The sequence below is a fragment of the Taudactylus pleione genome, unplaced genomic scaffold (assembly GCF_031769625.1).
Source record: "Taudactylus pleione unplaced genomic scaffold, aTauple2 ptg000627l, whole genome shotgun sequence".
Classification (NCBI taxonomy): domain Eukaryota; kingdom Metazoa; phylum Chordata; class Amphibia; order Anura; family Myobatrachidae; genus Taudactylus; species Taudactylus pleione.
In genome coordinates this window covers 6,148,692-6,167,514 of record NW_028285029.1, presented here as the reverse complement: position 1 = coordinate 6,167,514, position 18,823 = coordinate 6,148,692, and the positions used below count along the sequence as shown (strand labels likewise).

Here is an 18,823-nt window from a genome sequence, read left to right as displayed (position 1 = left end):
CAAGAACATATGCCCTATAACCTGTACCAGAATTGGGCCAAGTGTGTCAATTTATTGATAGCTGACATAAAATACAGATTAATAGGACAAGAAAAATAACTGCACTGACCCGTATTCCCAAATTATTCTTCCCAATTTATGAATCAGAGTCAAATATATACTTGATTTGAAGGGATGTGCACCCAGGTATAAAATAAGATACAAGAAAAACAAAAGAAAAAAGTGTTCCTTTTATGGGGCACTCACTGCTTAATATTAATTGTTGGCATAACACGTAATGACATTTACACTAAAATGAGTAAGAGAAGGACAATCAAATTATTATGGACAATGTCAACCCTAGAATTTTTTTTTAAATTGCTGCCTTTTAAAAAAAACACCTTTGGAATACTAAGTACATTCTAGTTGTTTAAGAAATATACTTTATGCATCAATAAAAACTAGTTTGAACTCGTTATTAGTACTCTCATTTTTAGTTGTATTTCCTTGGTAGACTCACTGGAATCATACTGATTCCTGCATCTCGCAGGCTTTTACATAATTTACCTTATTTCATATTGGAATACATGTAACCAAAGTGGACTTGGCAGTTCTCTGTCTGATCCAAATCAAGGTGAGTACTTTGATCCAGCAACTTTTATATAAATAATTAGCTTGAATGGATCAATATTTATAAAAAGGATTAGATGGCACTTACCTGTGTATATTTATATACATTTAATAAGTCTGCCATTGGGATGGTGGTGTGAGAGTTGAGATCGCCAATAAAACCAGCTACTCGGCCATGTTCCATACACATGTAATTAGGAACTGTCTTTTTGTGTCCAGACAATATATGTAATACATCTTCCACAGCTTTACTCTCAGTTCCACAAGAATCATACAGATGATAACCCACAGTCATATTGGGCAGAATGTCTGGGTTTCTGTTAATCTGATTAATTGCAAAGATAAAAGCTCTGAGATGTCTGTATTCTCTACGGTTTACACTGTTAACAAAATAGTACATTGAGTGCAATTATTATTGTTATATTTATTTTTATTATTATTATTATTATTATGTAAAATTGTTTTTCAAAATGCTCAAAGTTTTTTCTCTAATCAAATGTACAGAATACACTTACAATATTATTTAAAAATGTATCTTTATACATAAAATCCAAACTTTAAAGAAATAATCAGTATCGGGACTTAAAATCTGGACAATATCATTCCTCTCTCACATTCCAGTCCATGAGGTGAGAAAGACCTCTGTCCAGGTCTCCATATTCAAATGGAGAAATATACCTCACAAGCATATCAGTAGCCAGTATGTTTTCCTGTATTTAAACGTCTCTTCTCCTGTCTTATGTCTAGTAACCATTTGTCTGTTCTAGGCAATGACTTCTTTATGGTGCTTCCTGTTGCACCTGTATCAATACCATGTGCTATATGTGATATTCCCATCACAACCTCAACTGTGTGCAGTTTGTATATTCTCCTTGCATTTGCATGGGCTTCTTCTGAGTACTCCAGTTTCCTCCAGAACTCTAAAAATATATTATTATTTTAATTTGATCGTAAAAAAATTACCCATTTGTGTCTGTGTGTATACATGTGGTAAGGAATATAGATTGTAAGCTCTGCTGGGGAAGGGACTGATGTGAATGGCCAAATATTTTCTGTAATGCACTGTACAATGGGCCTCATTCAGAGGTGGACGCAAAAACGAATGCGCACGTAGTGGCCGATAATCGCTAAAGTACGCATGCGGACAACCTTCAAAATACACACTTCACATGCTCCAAATGTAACATAATCCTAAACACTGAAATGTGTGTGAACACACAACAACAGTAGGCATGATACCACATACAGACACGCAGACAAGGGGAGGTTCATGGCTATGCACTGCTTGTGAGAAAAGGGAGTGAAGGGGATTATCCTGGGGAGTTGTTTAGGCAAAAAAAATGTTTTGACTCATACAGTGTATACTGAATTTAATGCATGTGCACAATCAAAATATAGCCATTACTTTTGTGAAATGTGAATACATGTGCAGAGAAATAATATATTTGCAGATTGCAACATATGCACATGAACATTTTTATTTATTTTTTTAGACCAAAAAACAGTCTCTGACATTCACATCAGGGAAACAAACATCCTTTTTTAACATTGATATAATCATAAATTTTTGATTTCTAAACAAAGGTTTAAAAAAAAACAAGTACTGATTTCACATTTAATAAATGTGAGCATGACTATATGTATTTTATTTTTTTAAATCTCCTCACATGCTTTATGCCTGGCATAACACCTTCTGCAACTGGATGTTGTACTACATTGGACATTTCCTGCAGTAGTGGCTTCTGCAGTGGATATAGATGGTTGTATAATGCCAGACTCAGGTGGGCTCACATTAGGCCTGAAGCATACATGCCTACCCTCCAGGAATTGCTGGAGGCTCCCAATTATTTGGGTAACCACCCACACCCCCAGAAGGGAAGACATTTCTCCCACATTCCTGTCTACTTCCTAGTGAAGTTAGCAGACTGGGGAGCATTTGCACAGCGATTTCGGGTCTCCAAGTAGAGGGCAGGGCTTAATGACAAGATGCTTCATGAATTGCATAATTTGCCCCCCCCTCCATTTAAATTTGAGCCAATCGTGGCAATTTGTAGCAAGGGGGCAGGGCTTAATGATTTGAATCATCAGACCCCACCCCCCATTGCCACCCTCCTGCTTCTCTTACCTGGGCTTCTCCTGGTAAGAGAAAAAAATTAGGCAAGTATGGCCTGAAGCCATCACCAATATTCTGCACAATGCTGTTCATACCACTTTGTAAAATCATGTTGTGTCATCTTGATGTCCTCCATTTTTTCATGTATATTGCTAAGGATGTTTTTGATTTCTGTCAGACATGCACATATTTCCTGAAATGTTTGCACATTTTGCGTTGTCTCAGTATGTATCTTCTGTAGTATAGCATGCTTGTTTGGAATGGGTATTTCACTGTATATGGGTGTTCTCTTTCTTCATTGGTATTTGGAGCATCCCCAAAATGTGGTTCTAGATTCTGTTGGTCTGCATCTGTAAATTTCAAAAATTTGGTTAATTGTGGTTAAATTATATTATTGTCTACTGTGACACAGTTGGGAAAGGGGTCCCTCTCCAGGGGTAGATGGACTCCCTCTTTACACACAGCAGCCGTAAAAACAGGAGACAAGTCTGGGAATCTTGTACAAACTGGTCAGCACCAGTCTTTATTGTGCAACACACAAAAGTATAAACAAAAGCATAAAAATAAATCCTAGCCCGGCTGGGCACTAAATACACAACAGATTCCCTTGCTATAACAATGGTAGAGCCTATTGCCCTCACCATCAACAAAACACGTGCACAGTACTTACAGGGTTTTATCCAAGTGTATCTGAACAGGCTAGACTGCCAGCTCCCCCATGTATGAGACACTCAGCCACAAACAAACCTAGCTTACATCAGCCAGTTCCAGGTGGAAGCCCTAATAAGGCTGCTACCAAGCTGAGAGGCCCAAGACCTGGAGTGGCCTGTGGATGGAGCCCTCCCTCTCCTCACATCCACAACCCCAGGACCCATTTCAGCTTTTCACAGAAGCCGACATTACTAAACTGCTTTCCTAAGAGACTTCTCCTGGGGGTTTTAAAAGACATAAGACAGGAATCTGGGACAAATATAGAAGCCATTCCACACTTCTCCAGTGCTTCTATCACATTACATATTAACACACAATATATGACATGATAGTCTACATACCTGATACCAGTCTATCTGAATCAACATTTGCCAAACCAATCACCTCCAAATACTAAATGGATCCTAATGCCAGCTCCTCCGGGGGGGTTTACTCTAAATCTGTTGGGAATTCTCTACCACCTGTACCTTTGCTGTACTGTGCCCTTGATAACATTTTCTGTTTCAGACGGCACCAGAAGTCACCCCAAATGTTTGTTAAGCATCGTATTGTAAAGTTATATATATTTATATATATATATATATATATATATATGTGATTATATGTTTTGGCACTGATTAAATATCTAACCAAAACGATAATACAAATTGATTACTTAATGGATAGAAATGCTCATTACACATTATTATTTATTAATCCAATATTTTTAATGTATTAAAAATCAACATATAATTTTTTTCATTGACCATTTTTGATTAAATAATTACTGTCTGTGCACTTCACTCATGGTACGGATTATTGGAGTGTGAATGTTGACTTAATCTGTTATTTTTGACCATATTTTCTCTTTAGCTGTATCACTCATATTTCTCAGTCCGTTGTATTTTTTCCATGGAGCCTAAAACCAGTATACAGTATCTAGTTATTTCATTGAAAAACTGGGCTGTCTTTTTTTTCTCCAGCATTGACTATCTTGGCTGCTTGCTGCTCCTACAGCTATTTCAGTGCTGCCCTGCAGAGTGCTTGTACCTTGTTGTGGCTCTTGTGGTCCAATAGGTTCTGCACTAGGATCCATGGTTTCTCTTTTTTGTGCACCTGAATTAAATTATATTTATAGCAGCTCACGTGCATACGCTCTTTGCATGCGTATGTGCATACATCCTAGAAAAGGAAGGTCCACAGGAATCTACATCCCCGTTTGTATGTCCGTGCGGTCACACATGTTTGATTTTTAGCAATTTGGGGTATTGTTTTTTTGGCACATATGTATTAATAATTTTTTGTAGTTTTTCTTTTTTGTGTTTATATTTTTCAATTATGTTTAAGGTAAGTGTGTGTATCATAGTTTCCTTATAGTTGTAGTATTGCATGCCATTTTTATACCCTTTCTTTGTTTTTTTTCCCTCATGTAGCGATTTGCTAGATATTTTCTTTCATCCAGAGTGTTTATTTTGTTAGAATTGTATTTCCTATTTTTTCAATTAGGAATAAGGTAAGTGTGTGCGTCATTGTTTAATTTTAGCTGTAGTATTGGATGCCATGTTTATACCCTTTCTTTGTTTTTTTCCCTCATGCAGTGATTTGCTAGATATTTTTGTTCATCCAGGAGTGTTTATTTTGGTGGACTTGGCTTTCTTTCTGCAAGTAGGAATAAGGTAATATTTTGCTTTGTTTGAAATTAATACATATATGATGGCAAAGTTTTTTTTTGTTTTAAAACATTATAAACTGTAAACATATTTGTGTGTGTAATATTTGTTGTTGGTTTTTCAAACCACAATTGCATTCAAATCTACAAACTTCAAGCACTTTTCAAAATATGGCTGAAAGTTGTCCGGTAATTGTATAACAACTGATACACATTGAAAAATGTACGTGTGAACATTTATGTCTATATTTACTTATGTTTTTTTTTTTTTCATTTTTCACCAGTTTTCCTGGGCCATTTTTATTATGGATGAATTAGATGAAACATCTCAATCTCCAAATCCATCATGTAACCTACCTTTACAACCCAGGTGAAGGGAGCCATTCCACACTTCTCCAGTGCTTCTATCACACTACATATTAACACACAATATATGACATGAGAGTCTACATACCTGATACCGGTCTATCTGAATCAAAATTTGCCAAACCAATCACCTCCAAATCCTAAATGGATCCTAATGCCAGCTCCTCCAGGGGGGTTTACTCAAAACCTGTTGGGAATTCTCTACCACCTGTACCTGTGCTGTACTGTGCCCTAGATAACATTTTCTGTTTCAGATGGTACCAGAAGTCACCCCAAATAAGCATCATATTGTAAAGATATATATATATATATATATATATATATATATATATGATTATATGTTTTGGCACTGATTAAATATCTAACCAAAACGATAATACAAATTGATTACTTAAAGGATACAAATGCTCATTACACATTATTAATTATTAGTCTCATATTTTTACTGTATTAAAAATCAACATATATTTTTTTCATTGGCCATTTTTGGTTAAATAATTACTGTCTGTGCACTTCACTAACGGTACGGACTATTGGAGTGTGAATGTTGACTTAAACTGTTATTTCTGACCATATTTTCTCTTTAGCTTTATCACTCATATTTCTCAGTCCGTGTTGTATTTTTTCCATGGAGCCTAAAACCAGTATACAGTATCTAGTTATTTCATTGAAAAACTGGGCTGTCTTTTTTTTCTCCAGCATTGACTATCTTGGCTGCTTGCTGCTCCTACAGCTATTTCAGTGCTGCCCTGCAGAGTGCTTGTACCTTGTTGTGGCTCCTGTGGTCCAGTAGGTTCTGCACTAGGATCCATGGTATCTCTTTTTTGTGCACCTGAATTAAATTATATTTATAGCAGCTCACGTGCATACGCTCTTTGCATGCGTATGTGCATACATCCTAGAAAAGGAAGGTCCACAGGAATCTACATCCCCGTTTGTATGTCCGTGCGGTCACACATGTTTGATTTTTAGCAATTTGGGGTATTGTTTTTTTGGCACATATGTATTAATAATTTTTTGTAGTTTTTCTTTTTTTGTGTTTATATTTTTCAATTATGTTTAAGGTAAGTGTGTGTATCATAGTTTCCTTATAGTTGTAGTATTGCATGCCATTTTTATACACTTTCTTTGTTTTTTTCCCTCATGCAGTGATTTGCTAGATATTTTTGTTCATCCAGGAGTGTTTATTTTGGTGGATTTGGCTTTCTTTCTGCAAGTAGGAATAAGGTAAGTGTGTGCCTCATTGTTTCCTTTTAGCTGTAGTATTGCATGCCATGTTTATACCCTTTCTTTGTTTTTTCCCTCATACAGTGATTTGCTAGATATTTTCGCTCATCCTGGAGTTTTTATTTTGTTGGACTTGGCTTTGTTTCTGCAAGTAGGAATTAAGTAATATTTTGCTTTGTTTAAAATGAATACATATATGATGGCAAAGTTTTTTTTTGTTTTAAAACATTATAAACTGTAAACATATATGTGTGTGTAATATTTTTTGTTTGTTTTTCAAACCACAATTGCATTCAAATCTACAAACTACAAGCACTTTTCAAAATATGGCTGAAAGTTGTCCGGTAATTGTATAACAATTGATACACATTGAAAAATGTACTTGTGAACATTAATGTCTATATTTACTTATGTTTTTTTTTTTTTTAAATTTTTCACCAGTTTTCCTGGGCCATTTTTATTATGGATGAATTAGATGAAACATCTCAATCTCCAAATCCATCATGTAACTTACCTTTACAACCCAGGTGAAGGGAGCCTATCTTCCACACACGTGTGTCATTATTTGGAATGCCTGATGATGAGGTATTGCATCATTTTAGTTTGCCACCTCATGTCATCCTAGACACTCTTAAAATTGTGATCTAGAGTCACAAATACACAATCCTACAGCAATTCCAACACTGACTCAATTACTTTCAGTGTTACACTCTCGTGCCTCAGGGTACTTCCAAGCAACACTAGATGTGGTGGCTGAGATTTCTCAGCCATCATTTAGTCCGATCCTGAAGTGCATTACATCAGCCTTCAGGGTGCTCCTCAACCAATTTATAACAATGCCTTTAGATGAGGAGTCCTTAGCTGTGGCAAAGCAGCAGTTTTTGCAAATTGCAGTCTTTCCACACATTATAAGGGTTGTGGATGACACCCATACACATCTTGTTCCATCAGCTAGTTATATTTTGATTTTTCAAGTTTGTATGTTAATAGTGTGTTTTTTATATACTGAGTTTTTTTTTTTATTCAAAGCAGATAGTGCATACCCTTGAGGTCCATGGCTACTCACACCATTCCCATTCCCTAATCCTGGAGCCCAAATCACATATAATACGGCACATACTGCCACCAGACAGATTGTGGAGCATTGCTTTGGCTTATTGAAAGCACATTTTCGGTGTTTAGACAGAACTGGTGGTACATTAATGTGTGATCCCGAAATGGTAGGCAAAATTATAGTGCTATGTTGTATTTTTCACAACATAGCCATACAGAGCCATGTGGCCATAGACTCCGAAATCCTGCCAGATGAGGCTGAGGAGGAAGCAAAAGGCCCAGCAATATTTGTGACCAATGTGAATATACGCCAACAAGTGTGTGAGCAATATTTTAGGTAATTGTTTGCCATTTAATTTTTATAACAATTTTTAACAAGTGGTTTGTATAAGGTTTACAAAAATGTCAAATCTTGACTTGCTAGGTAAAAATGTAAGATGCCATTACACCAGTGATCAGAAATACCAATCCAACAAGGGCTTTGTGTTTTTAGAAGCAGGCACATTTTTTTGCCAAAACCAGGAACATATGTATCCAAGCTGTGATAGTGTGTTTATTTTTTTAAATTAAAAAAAAAATCTGCTCCTAAGTATCATTGTGAAAACATAACCAACAAAAAAGACCTGTATATTAGTTATAACTGTATAGATCTCATTTTGATCACTATTTCAGCTTTTTTATGTAGGCACCATAATGTAAAACATGCAGCCTACTCACAATTAGATTTTGGGACATAAACTGTGATATTTTGGTAGTTTTCAGGATGTGTGCAATACATTTATTAGAAACTTCAAACATCCAGCAAAGGCACATTTGTCTGGTGGCGATTCCACCACCTTGGTAAAAATTAGGCACTTATAAGAAAATGTAGAAATAATCTTAAACACACATGTACTGTATGTGAATGAATGAAAACTTGGTTGGATAGATGCACATTAGCTACACCAAATCCATTCATTACTCCAGTCTCCTGAGGTGTGTTGTAAAACTTTACAGAAACTAAAATACTCATCCCTGTTTCTGGCCAAACTAGGAGTTTAGTGCCATCCTGCTTTTGTGACCATTTAAAAATTGTAATTGTGTGCATCATAAACAATAGTGTCCAGCAATATGAAAAATCTTCCATTACCTCTGATATATACAGGCATTAGTTTTAAAAATGTAACTGAAATATAATAAATTCAACCAATTATGTTTGAGTACAAACCTGCTTCAATATAAGATTGGGAGTTCACAGTCACACACAGAAGTAACAATACACCCAAAACTAGTGAAATGTTAATTTTGCTTGTGATATATATTGTTAAGTCAAACTTATAGAAATTATGATAAATGTTGTTTATTCAAAGTGACAACATAAGTTGAAAACACGGAGTGACCAATCACAGTTTTGGAATGTATATGACAAAAAATATGCAAAACAAACTATGATACACTTTGTTATGGGTCAGCATTATTTTGTAATGTATGTTATTAACCATATAGCTTGTTCAAAATGTATACATTTTGTGGTGACATATTTCTCAAACTTGTAATTAATTCAAAGATAAATGGATATGTTTCCAAAAACCATTTACCTTAAAAACATAATGTATGTTATATTTGTTGAACTAGTTGATATGTGGACACATACATCCTTTTTTTGTTAGTTTATGCCTTTACAAATGTGTCTAAAAGGGTATGCAGTTGAGATGCAATAGGTCTAAATGCTGACCATTGGCATTCCGACTGTCTATTCCCGGCAAGGGCCTAAAGACAGGTGTCAAAATCCTGATGCCTGTCACTTTACCAACCCCGGGAGCCCTACGCCCAGCATCCTGATTGAAGGCAAGGCAGGTGCAGACAGCTGCAGAGAGGGGTGGGTTAGGTTAGGGGCTTCTGGGGGGGACTCTGGGTTAGGCAACCCCCATGGGAGGGTTAGGGTTAAGATAGAGGAAGGGCAGGTTAGGGTTAGGCACCCCCAGTGGGAGGTTAGGGTTAGGCACCCCTTGGGAGACTTAGGTTTAAGCTGCCGGGAAGGAGGGTTAGGTTTTGGCACTTAGAAGGGGATTAGGGTTAAGTACCCCTAAGGAAGGGTTAGAGTTAGGCGGGGAATAGGTTAGTTAGTACTTACCTTAACTTCACAGGTTCTGGTCTTCTGGCATCGGGATTTGTGTATTTCATACCGATCCCTCTAAAAGTACTAGTGTTTATTTATGTATCATGTGTGTTGTTGCATAAACTTCCACACTGACACAATGAGTAGATTAAGTATGACCTAAATTATATATTACCTTTCACGTGCCAGACCTTATTTTTTTTTATAAAAAAATAATTTTAGTTGCATTTTTGTTTTTTCTTTGGACCAGAATAGGATTGTGTGTTGTTCAAATAAGTCAATTTGCATATTTTGAAAAATGAAAAATGTGCCCGAAGCAGGATAACTTTTTTTTTAATTTTAAGGTGAAGACGTTGGTTTCCCAAAAAATTGAAGCTATGTTGAATTGTAAAACTTTAATTTTATAAAAAATTGTGTTTATTAAAATATTATTAATGTTTACCATCTTGTTTTTTTGTGGGGGAGAGAGAGAGAGAGAGAGAGAGAGAGAGAGAGAGAGAGAGAGAGATGGAGATGTTCTGGTTTTTAAAAATGAACTTACAATTTACAAATTGAATTGTGTTATTTTTATTCGTAAAAAAAAACCTGAAGCTTGGTGTACTTTGACAGTTGAACACTTTAATAAGTATTTTCAATTTTTAAACATCTTATTTTCAAACAAAACTCCTTAAATAAATGCCACTACAACCTACATATTGTTTTTTTTTTAGAACAATAAAGTTATTTTGTAAATCTAAATGCTTTACTTTGCCCTGGTGGACGGTACTTAGGCCTACAGCCACTTATTAGAGCTCCCTTGACATTTCTTCCAAATTTTCAAACTCAGAAGTTGCTGGGGATAAAAAAAAATAAAAATAAAGAAGTTTCTAACCTAGCCTACACAAACATACACCTACTGTAGTATAACATACCAAATGATGTGCCGATGTCATCAGTAGAATGCAAGTTGAGTGACGTAGAAGTCTCAGGAAGTATTGCTGTGATTTATGTAGGACTAGGCAGAGGTGGGAAGTATTCATCAATTGAGGCAACATGGGAACATAAGGATGGGGTAGGTGTTGTTGCTAGTGTTTTTATGGGACTATAGTTATGGGATACTACATCCACCTCCTGTGCCTGGTGGTGCTCCTCCCACTCTTCCGACACCAAGCCCACATCTTGTTGGTGGTCATATTCTCCCTCTTCCTCCACCTCCAAATCCAGAACCCCATGTGTTTGTAGGGCATCTGGCTCTTCTTCCTTCTTAGTCATGTGAGGCTGCTCCTCCTGTGGCCCAAGAGGGTCACGTTGCCTTTGTTTCCGAAATCCCAACCCTACAAAACAAATTTAAATAATTTACAAAACATCTGTGTGCTAACCTAACAAGACAAATATGGCATGAAAAACAATAAATATGTTGCAGGGTAACAGCTGCAGGAGAGTTACAATAATGCTAAGCCTGTGGTAAGTGAGTCAGCATATGCCTCTGGCCCATAACTAGGGTAGATTGACCTGTACCATGGCACATGTCACCAAAGGGCAGGAGGCACTTTTTGGCCCATTCATTTTTGCAGTTTATTAGCATTCTTACCTGTAGTTTCCTTTTATTTTATCCCCCAGGCAGCATCTCCTGCCCTACCCTATATCTTCCCAGGCCCTTCCCCACGAGAACATGGCCCTTTTTTGGGTGTTTTATGTCATGTCCCTATTATAGAATGGGGAGTAGGATGCCGCCAATGGTTTCTCTGGCACAAGGCACCAAAAAGTCTAGTTACATGTTTGATGTGGCAAAAAATATTTAGTATAAATTACACACCCCATGTGGCAGATTCTACTACTGACAATACAAATAGGTCCTGTCCTACTGATGGCCATAATGATCCAGTAGGGTTCTACTTTGATAGTGTTTCAACACACAAGCCCCTGAATGTCTTGTTTTTACAACACTTGTACATCTTTCATAAGAAGCAGACAATTGGTGCATTCAAGAATAATGTGGGTTAGATCTTAACAAATTGCAGCTTTTAAAAGTGTAGATGTTGCTCATATAATATAAAATAAAAGTACCTATTAACTTTTATAAGATGTTGTTTCCGTAAAAAATTTAATGTTAGTGGTATGGACAACATCTATACTTCAAAATAAAAAAGAAATTAAAAAAGGAAGCGTTTTGAAAATTAAAATGCATACTTTACAGGAAATGCACACCTAAAATGTTGTTTACATGCAGATATTTAATGTATACGTACTGCGTTTGCAGATAGTAGAGCGCAAGTTCCGCAACAGATCCAGCTGCCTCCTGCGAAGATCACTCCAACGCCGTTCAAGCTGGACCACACTCCTGCGTGAGCCAACAAGAAGCAAAATACATCTCCTTGCACACACTTTTTTATGATTAGCTATCTTGCATTGAAATATCACACTGATAAAGGGTCAACAATATATAGTATGTGCATAATAATTACACCAATCTGCAATCTTTATGTAGGTTATTAAAATCCAAGCAAGTTTCACTTAGCAGATTCAATGCAAAATGTTTGGTATAATTGTTGTGACACAATGAAAAATACAGTGTTTGAGTGGTTTTAAAATAAAAAAATAGCAACTATAAGTTTCATTCAGTAACAATAATTTACAAATATGTTTTTGAGTTAACAAATATAAAAATTGATAAACATTATTAAACTCAGAGAAAAAAAAAGGAAAAACAGTAATACCGCACATTAATAAAATGCAAAAAACACAAATTTAAACTCAAACAATATTTGTAATTAAAAAAAAACAGTTAGCGATTTATACTGAGGGTATGTACAATGCTTGCTTTCACCAAATTGGATAATTGTCACAAACATAAATTGGGTTTAAAAACCATAATGAAGTAGTTAATATAATTGTTAGTTGCTTTCATTAGCAATAGGCGTAAGTGTATTTGCAGTGAATGAACTATGTTTCAAAAAACTTTGTTTTCTCATTTTGTGTTGTCATTCTGTGTAATGTGCGTTTTTTGTTGTTCTTAAAATTTTAATGAGTATCAGTGTGCATTGGTTTACATATGCAGATGCTGACAGTGAGTGTGTGTTTGGTAGTGGTTTTTGATAATTGGACATTGGTGCATAGTTAGGGATGTTCTTATTTACGCACACCTTTTTCTAATGCATTTGCTCATGCATTGCATTAGTTCACATTCATCCACCTCTGAATCAGGCCCAATATGTGCAAGTTATATAAATAAACTGGTAATCTATCTTCTGTACATAGTATAAAATTGAGTCCCTGGTAAGCATCTGTCTGTTTGTTTGGGCGAATGTTTAGAACCACTTGATGGATTTTGATGCAGTTTTTACTATTCTATAGCCCATTTGTCGAGGAAGGTTTAGGTGTAAGAAGCATTGATGTATGACAAAAGAGAGATGAGTAGTGACAATTTCACTAAGCAAGTCATTAAAAAAAGGACGCATTTATGCTGCCTAATCCATTAAAAATATATCACAACTATGGATTTTGCTATATACAATGGAGAGATTTATAAATATATTGTGTGGTTTCTCCAGAAGTCCAGTTTACTGATGCTAAATTTCAGTTGTCCCTGTTTTTACAATTTGTCATAATCCCAGGCTGAATCTTAGATACTGCAATCTGGATCATCTTTTCGTGACACCGGCGCACCGCGGCTACTTACCAAAATGCATGATTTTTACTGCCACCATGAGAGCTTTTTATGGAGCCTTTCCAATCTCCTAACAATTATTAATAAATCACCTTAACTTACACACAGGTATGTACAGCATCATGTGCCTCACAGGATTACAAGTTCAATAAGAATCACAGAGAATATGCTAGATTAAATATGTTTAATCCAAAAAATTATTTTCAAGCCTTACAAAGTTACAAAAATTGTTAACAGTGACACACATATTATATATACAATTAATTTTAGAAATCAAATAAAAGGGAAGAATCAAAGAATATGAACTTACAAGTAAGATATAAATCTTACAGGAGATCACATAAAGTTATTGGTAAATCTCAGTCTAAAGACTTCTCCCTGGAAACGGATCAGCTGGGTAGAGGGAGATGCACTCATATTCAGGGCAGGGGCCTCCCAGCCACCACCCCCCTTTCTGGTTAACTCTCCCAGTGTCAGCTGTTAATTAATTCTGTGAATTAAGCTGGTACACACTGACAGATAGAGTATATTGGCCGATCAATTGATCAGCCAATATATATGCTGCCTGTCCAGTGTGTACCCACGATATGACTAAATGGCTGATGGACAAATATGTCTGCATACATATTTATCCATTGGCAAGTGTGTATGGGTGGTCTGCAGACCACACATACCCATACAGCGGCAGCTGCGGGAAGGGGGATGGTACCCCAACCCCGACCCACCTACCGGTCACCGGGACCTATGGGCAAAAGCAGATGATGACCAATTAGTGTGTATGACTGACCATCATCTGCAGATATATTGCTGCAGTGTGTGCCCAGCATTACACACATTCTTCTGGTAGAAGGACACAGGACAGTGTGTATTTTCATATTCTGCTAAGAAGTTCAATGTGTCCCATAACTGCCTGTGTAGGAGAAAACCAGTGTCACAAAACTGTCTGTGTAGGAGATAAGCAGTGTCACATAACTGTCTATGTAGGAGATAAGCAGTGTCACATAACTGTCTGTGTAGGAGATAAGCAGTGTCACATAACTGTCTGTGTAGGAGATAAGCAGTGTCACATAACTGTCAGTGTAGGAGATAAGCAGTATCACATAACTGTCTGTGTAGGAGATAATCAGTGTCACATAACTGTCTGTGTAGGAGATAAGCAGTGTCACATAACTGTCTGTGTAGGAGATAAGCAGTGTCACATAACTGTCTGTGTAGGAGATAAGCAGTGTCACATAACTGTCTGTGTGGGAGATAAGCAGTGTCACATAACTGTCTGTGTAGGAGATAAGCAGTGTCACATAACTGTCTGTGTAGGAGATAAGCAGTGTCACATAACTGTCTGTGTGGGAGATAAGCATTGTCACATAACTGTCTGTGTAGGAGATAAGCAGTGTCACATAACTGTCTGTGTAGGAGATAAGCAGTGTCACATAACTGTCTGTGTGGGAGATAAGCAGTGTCACATAAATGTCTGTGTAAGAGATAAGCAGTGTCACATAACTGTCTGTGTAGGAGATAAGCAGTGTCACATAACTGTCTGTGTAGGAGATAAGCAGTGTCACATAACTGTCTGTGTAGGAGATAAGCAGTGTCACATAACTGTCTGTGTGGGAGATAAGCAGTGTCACATAACTGTCTGTGTAGGAGATAAGCAGTGTCACATAACTGTCTATGTAGGAGATAAGCAGTGTCACATAACTGTCTGTGTAAGATATAAGCAGTGTCACATAACTGTCTGTGTAGGAGATAAGCAGTGTCAGACTGGCACATGAAGGGCCCTCCAGGGGAATGCAATATTATGGACCTGTTGCAAAGCTGCAAAACCACCATAGAAATTTTTCATTAACCCCTCAAAAGGACCTTTAAGTGCCAACTGCGTGAACCAGGGACTAGGGGAATGTACTGTAGTTAGTATAGACAAGGTATTGAACACAGACAGGACAGGCAGACAAAATATTAGGAACACATACAGAACAAGCAAACATAGGATGAAGAGCACAGGCAGGACAGGCAGACACAATAGAAGGAAAACAGAGAGAACAGGCAGATATAGGATACAGAACACAGGCAGGACTAAAAAACACTGGGTATGGATCATATACAGGACAGGCATCAACATCTGACCACATAGCACTTACATTTGCAGGGCTGCTAAAATGGTCACTATAGAGCTGGCAGCTGTATGGATCCCAGTGTAGCAGAGGGGGGGGGGCTGTAGGTGAAAGAGCAGAGCACACTCTGGACGCTTCCTCCTATTCCATCTATGTTGAAGCCCTGAAGTACAGCCACAGTGCTGCTGTTTGGCTCCTGCCCTATATTCTGGATTCCTGCTGCCTGTGGGACCAGAGGGTAAATCATCCAGTTGTTTATTCCCACATGTCAGCAATGGGTCCTGAATCCACAGCTTTGAATACAGTTATGTATTCAACTATATTCATTTATATAGTTTGAAATTCTTACACACAAGTTATTGAATGCCAGGGCTGGTTCTAGAACAAGTGGAGTCCAGGGAGAGAATGTCCTTATATTTGCCTACCCTCCTGATTCAGCCGGGAACCTCCTGAAAATCGGATGCCGTTCCTGGCTCCCCAGAAAGGCAGGCAAGCCTCCCGGTGGCTGCTGCTCCCCCCGACCCCCCCTCAATTACCTGTAAAACCCCAACAGTGGGAGTTGATGTGGTTAACACTAAACTGCATAATTTTGGCCCTGCCCGCTGCTTCACAAAGCCTGTAATATCTTTGTGTGGCCCTGCCCCCAGCCCCACCCACAAATGTCCATTTTATGTTAGGTAACACTGCCTTGTGCCAGCCATGCCCCCCTGCCCTGCTGATCTGGCTGATCCCTCCCAGAAGGGGCAGACATAAAGTTGGCAACCATGAATTTCCTTTGGTGGCCTGCTGCCTGCCCAAACTCACTGCCCCTAAGTCTCACACACATTAATTGCCCCCTAGCCTCATAGACACAGGCTGCCCCTATAGCCTCACACTTATTGCTAACATAGATTCACACTCATGAACCCCATTGCATCATACATGCGGCCCCCATGGCCTCACACACACTGCACCCATAGCCTCACACATACACTGCCCCCTAACAGATCATGCTGCCACCACCTCACAGGTCACACTGCCCACACACCTAGGAATCCCTTCACAGATCATGCTGCCCTCACCTCAGAGATCACATAGACCCCCCTTATTGATCACACTGCCCCACTACAGGCAACTCCTCAGTGTTTACAATGCTCATGCACAAAGCCCCACCTCAGAGATAACACTGCACCCACACACAGGCCCCCTCAGCATTTACAATGCTCTTGCACACAGTCTCCCCTCAGAGATCACACTGTCAGCACATACTGCCCCCCCAGAGATCTCAATGTCCCCAAATACAGCCCCCATCAGAGATCACACTGACCCCACATGCAGGCCAACCTCACAATTGACACTGCCCCCACAAACAGGAGCCCCACAGAGATCACACTGGACCACCCTCACAAATCACACTGCCCCCAAACTCAGGACCCCCCAACTCAGAGCCCCCTTCTCACAGATCACACTACCCTTATATACAGGCTACCCCCTTATAGATCATACTGCCCCCATACACTGGTCTTCCCTTCAAAGATCACACTGCCCAAAAACACAAGCCCCCTCACAATTTGCACTGCCCCCAAATACACACATAGACTCCCTCAGAGTTTACAATGTACCCACACACAGCCCCCACTTAAAGACCTTACTTCCCCCACATACAGGCCCCCCTCAGAGATCACATTGCCCCCACACACAGGCCACCCTCACAGATCACACTGCTCAAAAACACAGACTCACAATTCCCAATGCCCTTAAACACAGGCCTACCTCACAATTCACACTTCACCCACATACAGGCCCCCCTCACAATTCACACCACCCCCACACACAGCCCTCTTTCATAGATCACCCTGCCTCTCCATAACAGATAACCCTGCCCCTATACACAACTCTCCTCCAATTTCACACTACCCACACACACAGGCCCCCCTTAGAGATCATACTGCCCCAATACACTGGCTCCCCCTCCACCAATTGTGGTCCGCGAAACCCCAAACCTGATCGCGGACAGTAGAGCACTGCCCCCTCATTCATATCCTGCAAAGCCATACTCCCTCTTAGAAAGTGGCATGTATTGAAATAAGCAGGGCCCACATGGGAATTATACAGAAAAATGGGGGGTGCAGATGCACACTCTAAGCACTAAGAATACTAAATATCAAAGTATATACAGATGGGTCCTTATATATTTAGGAGTAAATTTATGAAAGTGAGAATTTTTAGAAGTGTGTTTTAGAAGATTCAGATTCTAGCTATTATCGTCTAAAAGGTGCTAGTTAAATGTTAAGTAAAATCTGATTGGTTGTTATGGGCAACATCTCTACTAAAACTCACTTCTAAAAACTCTCACTTTAGTAAATTTACTTCCTGGCCTCCTTGCGGTGTCAATCAGCCCTTCTAGTCGCGCCATTCCTTGGTGAGACTAGGTAGCACCGAGCTTCTTTTCATGCAAATTTTTACCTTCAAATACATCTTATTTGCAAAGTGATGAAACAGAAAGCACAAGCGGCTTTGGTTGATTAAAATGATATACAGTGCAATGAGCTTACCAATTTCTGAGAAAGGTCAGACCTACTGCAATTGTGCATGGGGAGCCAATGTTACTCGATGTTACCGATGCTTTTAATGGATGTGAGTAAGGGAAGTGGGTGTCCTTATGTACTGCTAAGATTGCATTGCAATCACAGTCATTAGAATAGCATCGCAGTGAGACTGCATGTGTAATTGCAGCTGAGATTGCAGATCCATAATGAATCAGTCCCATGGTATTATGCAGCACCATAGCAGGATGGCAGTGCACTCTTTGCTGCACTGCTGCCCCTCTTGCTCCCCTCCGCCCCCTCCTGACCCATTAGCACATACCTCTTCATGCAGCCGTTGGGTTGAGGGTGGGGACTTCTTTAGCGTTGCTCTCCTCTGCTGTGTAGCACTCCAGGAGTTCTCTTCATGCAGACTTCTGGAGCCCAGCAGGTAGTGGCCGGTGACCTTCCAAGCATCCGCGCTGTGCGGAGGCACCGGCCACATACCCCTCCCTATGGCCCTGGTATTGTGCATGTTACTTAGGGCCTCATTCAGAGGTGGTTGTAGGATACAAGCGGTCGTTCTGAAACAGGGTGGCCGCTTGCATCCTGAACGGCCGAATCCATGATGGTCATTAGGCTGTGGGTTAACACTCACAGCTCTAATGACCGACAAGGGTGATGGTCGCGATGGTCAAGACCATCGTGACCATCGGGGCTTACAATGAGACCCTAAG

General features: G+C 38.9%; 1 protein-coding gene across 1 annotated transcript in view; it reads right to left on the bottom strand.

Moving 5' to 3' along the window:
- The window catches only part of LOC148479281 (vomeronasal type-2 receptor 26-like), an 86,076-nt gene extending 67,485 nt beyond the window's left edge, over positions 1–18,591 (bottom strand). The window contains exons 1-4 of the mRNA XM_088454697.1: positions 18,430–18,591; positions 12,054–12,207; positions 10,961–11,138; positions 698–989 (exon numbers count right to left, since the gene is read on the bottom strand). Of these exons, the coding sequence (XP_088310823.1) occupies positions 698–989; positions 10,961–11,138; positions 12,054–12,207; positions 18,430–18,591 (786 nt within the window). The remainder of the gene's footprint in view (positions 1–697; positions 990–10,960; positions 11,139–12,053; positions 12,208–18,429) is intronic.
- Positions 18,592–18,823: the final 232 nt, after the last annotated feature.